General features: G+C 48.8%; 1 protein-coding gene across 3 annotated transcripts in view; it reads right to left on the reverse strand.

Moving 5' to 3' along the window:
• LOC134344915 (transmembrane protein 154-like) overlaps nt 1-7,041 on the reverse strand; it is a 75,008-nt gene extending 67,967 nt beyond the window's left edge. For 2 of the 3 annotated variants that reach the window (XM_063045051.1, XM_063045050.1), the window contains exon 1: nt 6,898-7,041. In XM_063045051.1, the coding sequence (XP_062901121.1) occupies nt 6,898-6,961 (64 nt within the window). In that variant the 5' untranslated portion in view covers nt 6,962-7,041. Of the gene's footprint in view, nt 1-5,696; nt 5,919-6,897 lie in introns of those variants that run through there. The other variant, XR_010017564.1, reaches the window with a different exon arrangement.
• Nucleotides 7,042-7,427: the final 386 nt, after the last annotated feature.

The raw sequence follows: 7,427 nt of genomic DNA on the forward strand, positions 1-7,427 counted from the left end.
GCGGTATATATTGTTGCATTCTGTGTTGTCTGCCAGGCATTGTGGGAGTATAATATTGGTACTGGAATGTGTGGTGTCACTTGCGGGCTGCCCTTAGCACGCCCTTGGCTGTGTTTGTTGATAACGCTGATGGCGCATTTTGCTGTATTTATTTATTTAGAAACAGGGCGCGGAACAGGCACTTCTGGCCCAACAAAACAGGCACTTCTGGCCCAACAAAACAGGCCCTTCTGGCCCAATGAAACAGGCCCTTCTGGCCCAACAAAACAGGCCCTTCCGGCCCAACAAAACAGGCACTTCTGGCCCAACAAAACAGGCCCTTCTGGCCCAATGAAACAGGCCCTTCCGGCCCAACGAAACAGGCCCTTCCGGCTCAACGAAACAGGCACTTCTGGCCCAACAAAACAGGCCCTTCTGGCCCAACAAAACAGGCCCTTCTGGCCCAATGAAACAGGCCCTTTCGGCTCAACGAGCTGCACCAGCCAGCAACACACCTGTTTAACACGAGCCTTATCACGAGACAAGTTACAACGACCAATTAACCTACCCTCTATACACCTTTGAACTGTGAGTAGAAACCGGAGCACCGGGATTCCACACCATCACGGGGAGAACGTACAAACTCCTGACCGGAACACCAGTATTCCCACACTGTCACGGGGAGAACGTACAAACTCCTTACTGGAACACCAGTATTCCCACACTGTCACGGGGAGAATGTACAAACTCCTGACCGGAACACCAGTATTCCCACTCCGTCACAGGGAGAACGTACAAACTCCTGACCGGAACACCAGTATTCCCACTCCGTCACAGGGAAAATGTACAAACTCCTGACCGGAACACCAGTATTCCCACTCCGTCACGGGGAGAATGTACAAACTCCTGACCGGAACACCAGTATTCCCACTCCGTCACAGGGAGAACATACAAACTCCTGACTGGAACACCAGTATTCCCACACCGTCACGGGGAGATCGTATAAACGCCTTACCGGAACACCGGGATTCCCACTCCGTCACAGGGAGAACGTACAAACTCCTTATCAGAACACTGGGATTCCCACACTGTCACGGGGAGAACGTACAAACTCCTTACTGGAACACCAGGATTCCCACTCTGTCACAGGGAGAACGTACAAACTCCTGACCGGAACACTGGGGTCACACACCATCACGGGGAGAACGTACAAACTCCTGACCGGAACACTGGGATTCCCACACTGTTACGGGGAGAATGTACAAACGCCTTACTGGAACACCAGTATTCCCACACTGTCACGGGGAGAACGTACAAACTCCTGACTGGAACACCAGGATTCCCACTCCGTCACAGGGAGAACGTACAAACTCCTGACCAGAACACTGGGATTCCCACACCATCACGGGGAGAACGTACAAATTCCTTATCGGAACACTGGGATCACACACCATCACAAGGAGACCGTACAAACTCCTGACCGGAACACCGGGGTCACACACCATCACGGGGAGAACGTACAAACTCCTGACCGGAACACTGGGATTCCCACACTGTTACGGGGAGAATGTACAAACGCCTTACTGGAACACCAGTATTCCCACACTGTCACGGGGAGAACGTACAAACTCCTGACTGGAACACCAGTATTCCCACTCCATCACAGGAAGAACGTACAAACTCCTGACCGGAACACCAGTATTCCCACTCCGTCACAGGGAGAACGTACAAACTCCTGACCGGAACACCAGTATTCCCACTCCGTCACAGGGAGAACGTACAAACTCCTGACCGGAACACCAGTATTCCCACTCCGTCACGGGGAGAACGTACAAACTCCTAACCGGAACACCAGTATTCCCACTCCGTCACAGGGAGAAGGTACAAACTCCTGACTGGAACACCAGTATTCCCACACTGTCACGGGGAGATCGTATAAACGCCTTACCGGAACACCGGGATTCCCACTCCGTCACAGGGAGAACGTACAAACTCCTTATCAGAACACTGGGATTCCCACACTGTCACGGGGAGAACGTACAAACTCCTTACTGGAACACCAGGATTCCCACTCTGTCACAGGGAGAACGTACAAACTCCTGACCGGAACACTGGGGTCACACACCATCACGGGGAGAACGTACAAACTCCTGACCGGAACACTGGGATTCCCACACTGTTACGGGGAGAATGTACAAACGCCTTACTGGAACACCAGTATTCCCACACTGTCACGGGGAGAACGTACAAACTCCTGACTGGAACACCAGGATTCCCACTCCGTCACAGGGAGAACGTACAAACTCCTGACCAGAACACTGGGATTCCCACACCATCACGGGGAGAACGTACAAATTCCTTATCGGAACACTGGGATCACACACCATCACAAGGAGACCGTACAAACTCCTGACCGGAACACCGGGGTCACACACCATCACGGGGAGAACGTACAAACTCCTGACCGGAACACTGGGATTCCCACACTGTTACGGGGAGAATGTACAAACGCCTTACTGGAACACCAGTATTCCCACACTGTCACGGGGAGAACGTACAAACTCCTGACTGGAACACCAGTATTCCCACTCCGTCACAGGGAAAATGTACAAACTCCTGACCGGAACACCAGTATTCCCACTCCGTCACAGGGAGAACATACAAACTCCTGACTGGAACACCAGTATTCCCACACCGTCACGGGGAGATTGTATAAACGCCTTACCGGAACACCGGGATTCCCACTCCGTCACAGGGAGAACGTACAAACTCCTTATCAGAACACTGGGATTCCCACACTGTCACGGGGAGAACGTACAAACTCCTTACTGGAACACCAGGATTCCCACTCTGTCACAGGGAGAACGTACAAACTCCTGACCGGAACACTGGGGTCACACACCATCACGGGGAGAACGTACAAACTCCTGACCGGAACACTGGGATTCCCACACTGTTACGGGGAGAATGTACAAACGCCTTACTGGAACACCAGTATTCCCACACTGTCACGGGGAGAACGTACAAACTCCTGACTGGAACACCAGGATTCCCACTCCGTCACAGGGAGAACGTACAAACTCCTGACCAGAACACTGGGATTCCCACACCATCACGGGGAGAACGTACAAATTCCTTATCGGAACACTGGGATCACACACCATCACAAGGAGACCGTACAAACTCCTGACCGGAACACCGGGGTCACACACCATCACGGGGAGAACGTACAAACTCCTGACCGGAACACTGGGATTCCCACACTGTTACGGGGAGAATGTACAAACGCCTTACTGGAACACCAGTATTCCCACACTGTCACGGGGAGAACGTACAAACTCCTGACTGGAACACCAGTATTCCCACTCCATCACAGGGAGAACGTACAAACTCCTGACCGGAACACCAGTATTCCCACTCCGTCACAGGGAGAACGTACAAACTCCTGACCGGAACACCAGTATTCCCACTCCGTCACAGGGAGAACGTACAAACTCCTGACCGGAACACCAGTATTCCCACTCCGTCACGGGGAGAACGTACAAACTCCTAACCGGAACACCAGTATTCCCACTCCGTCACAGGGAGAAGGTACAAACTCCTGACTGGAACACCAGTATTCCCACACCATCACGGGGAGATCGTATAAAGGCCTTACCGGAACACCGGGATTCCCAATCCGTCACAGGGAGAACGTACAAACTCCTGACCGGGACACCGGGATTCCCAAACCGTCACGGGGAGAACGTACAAACTCCTTATCAGAACACTGGGATTCCCACACTGTTACGGGGAGAACGTACAAACTCCTTACTGGAACACCAGGATTCCCACTCCGTCACAGGGAGAACGTACAAACTCCTGACCGGAATACCAGTATTCCCACTCCGTCACAGGGAAAATGTACAAACTCCTGACTGGAACACCAGTATTCCCACTCCGTCACGGGGAGAACGTACAAACTCCTGACCGGAACACCAGTATTCCCATTCCGTCACAGGGAGAACGTACAAATTCCTTATCGGAACACTGGGATCACACACCGTCACAAGGAGACCGTACAAACTCCTGACCGGAACACTGTGGTCACACTCCGTCACAGGGAGAACGTACAAACGCCTTACTGGAACACCAGTATTCCCACTCTGTCACGGGCAGAACGTACAAACTCCTGACTGGAACACCAGGATTCCCACTCCGTCACAGGGAGAACGTACAAACTCCTGACCTGAACACTGGGGTCACACACCATCACGGGGACAACGTACAAACTCCTGACCGGAACACTGGGATTCCCACACCATCACGCGGAGAACGTACAAATTCCTTATCGGAACACTGGGATCACACACCATCACAAGGAGACCGTACAAACTCCTGACCGGAACACTGGGGTCACACACCATCACGGGGAGAACGCACAAACTCCTGACCGGAACACTGGGATTCCCGCACTGTTACGGGGAGAATGTACAAACGCCTTACTGGAACACCAGTATTCCCACACTGTCACGGGGAGAACGTACAAACTCCTGACTGGAACACCAGGATTCCCGCTCCGTCACAGGGAGAACGTACAAACTCCTGACCAGAACACTGGGATTCCCACACCATCACGGGGAGAACATACAAATTCCTTATCGGAACACTGGGATCACACACCGTCATAAGGAGACCGTACAAACTCCTGACCGGAACACTGGGGTCACACACCATCACGGGGAGAACGTACAAACTCCTGACCGGAACACTGGGATTCCCACACTGTTACGGGGAGAATGTACAAACGCCTTACTGGAACACCAGTATTCCCACACTGTCACGGGGAGAACGTACAAACTCCTGACTGGAACACCAGTATTCCCACTCCATCACAGGGAGAACGTACAAACTCCTGACCGGAACACCAGTATTCCCACTCCGTCACAGGGAGAACGTACAAACTCCTGACCGGAACACCAGTATTCCCACTCCGTCACGGGGAGAACGTACAAACTCCTGACCGGAACACCAGTATTCCCACTCCGTCACAGGGAGAACGTACAAACTCCTGACTGGAACACCAGTATTCCCACACCGTCACGGGGAGATCGTATAAACGCCTTACCGGAACACCGGGATTCCCAATCCGTCACAGGGAGAACGTACAAACTCCTGACCTGGACACCGGGATTCCCAAACCGTCACGGGGAGAATGTACAAACTCCTTATCAGAACACTGGGATTCCCACACTGTCACGGGGAGAACGTACAAACTCCTTACTGGAACACCAGGATTCCCACTCCGTCACAGGGAGAACGTACAAACTCCTGACCGGAACACTGGGATTCCCACACTGTTACGGGGAGAATGTACAAACGCCTTACTGGAACACCAGGATTCCCACACCATCACGGGGAAAACGTAGAAACTCCTTACTGGAACACCGGGATCACACACCATCACGGGGAGAACGTACAAACTCCTTACAGCTGGGTCAATGCCAGATTTGAACTCTGAGCTTAATTGCATCAAGCTACCCGTTACCGTTCACCTCATGCGCTGTACGTGTGGTAAGTAAATCTGAATCCTGAACAGAGAGGTCAGCATGGATGTCATGGGCCAAGAGGCTTTTTTACTATGTTATATGCTTCTCGAAGAGAAGGGAACTTGTTTCTCTGAAGGCAACAGTTGGAATCAGTAATTCAAAGGAAGGAACAATAGAAATTCATCAAACCTAGTTTTGAGTTCTTGTTTTGTGAAGCTTTTCATTTCCACTTGCCGACATATCATTCGATATCGGTTCGAAGCACATTGTGTTCAGATCGGAGGTGCCACTGCACCCCCAGTGTGCAGGTTCCTTCCCGGGCAGGAGGGATGTCTGAGTGGCGATTCTGACATGCTGTCTGTTACTGTCCCGTGACCATGGGGCACCTGACAGGATTGGGACGTCTTTGCCATTCTATTGCCGGGAAACAGCAATTTGACGCCGCACAGCAGCTGTTTTATCTCATTTTTTTTCTCTTTCACTCTTTACTGACTTTCTCTCTAAAATACTGGAATATAAAACAGACCTAACGAGTGTACGATTGAGGCGATGACAAAGTTCCAACCTGAAACACAATGGGGCACTTTTTAAGCACTCTGAAATCCCTAACTGTCCTTTTAATCCCCAAGAGTTCAGTCTGCCTTTTTTGCAGACAAGTCAGAGCTAAGTTGAAAGAGGAGATTCTTCATGTGCTCATAGTTCATTGTGTGGGATCATTGCCAGCAGCAGCAGTTTTTGTATGACCTAATGAGACAGTCACCTAGTGCGCAGGATGTGTCTGACAAAGAAGAGGAAAAACAGCGAACAGCACCTCAGGAATTCAGAAAAATTATGAGAGGGAGATACAGCAATAAACAAACGATTTTTAATTTTTTAAAAATGTAATTTTTGCATATGATTAACTAGATCTGGGGGAAGGACAAGACTTTCATGAAAGTGTTAAATTATACTGATAATCAGCTGGAATTGTAAACTAACATGATCAGTGCCACTGAACAAGAATGATTATGAGTGATAAAGTTTTAGTCTTTAAAAATTGATCTTACCTTTTACATATAATTGGTGAGGATGGGTTTGAAAACTGGAAAAAATACATTAGTACCACAGTCTATGCAAACATATTTGGAAAAGAAAGGATTTTTTTGAATAATTGCAAGATAAATTCCAAACAATTAATTTGCTGAGAAAAAATAATAACAAACACTGTGACTAATACTTCCCATTTAAAAACCTCAGAAGTAAACTTGTTTTAAGGTGTAGTTAAGCATGTTTCTATCAAATCACTCAGGCATCTGGGTGTGACGTTCAGCAAAGCAACACAGAGGCAAGGCAGGCGCTATAGTGATTTTTAACCAGGTTTAACACAACAGCATTTCACAGCGACACTTACCTTCGCCAGAAAATAACAGGACCACCATCACCATCAAACGCAAACTTGAGTTCTGCTGGTTCATGTTACTTTATAGTAAATGTGTGTTCAGTTTCATTGTGCTCTGATTTCCTCTCATACTCAAAAGAACATTACCATTTCCTGTTTCCTGTGAGTGTTTCTGGCCTAAAGATTTCTTCAGGACCTGTTTTTGAATGATATTTTTAAGGAAGTGATGTAATACAACCTAAGTTATATTACATCACAACCAGGCTGATTAATTTTGAAAGTGATTATTTTCTCATTTTTTGGCATTAAAATATACCGTACAGCATTTTCTACTTGGAATAACCAGGATCCTCCAGCGTCCATCCAAGGGTTACCTGCTCCAGTCTGTGAGTATAGGATGCAACCATTTAAAAAGTGCCTTATTTGATAAACAAATATAGATATATACAAAAATAAAGATGAATATTATATTCACTTAATAAATTCAGTCCATTTTGTCCTGTAAGAAGGCAAAACATATTGATCTTTTCCAGATTTGGATA

The sequence above is a fragment of the Mobula hypostoma genome, chromosome 4, assembly GCF_963921235.1.
Source record: "Mobula hypostoma chromosome 4, sMobHyp1.1, whole genome shotgun sequence".
NCBI lineage: Eukaryota > Metazoa > Chordata > Chondrichthyes > Myliobatiformes > Myliobatidae > Mobula > Mobula hypostoma.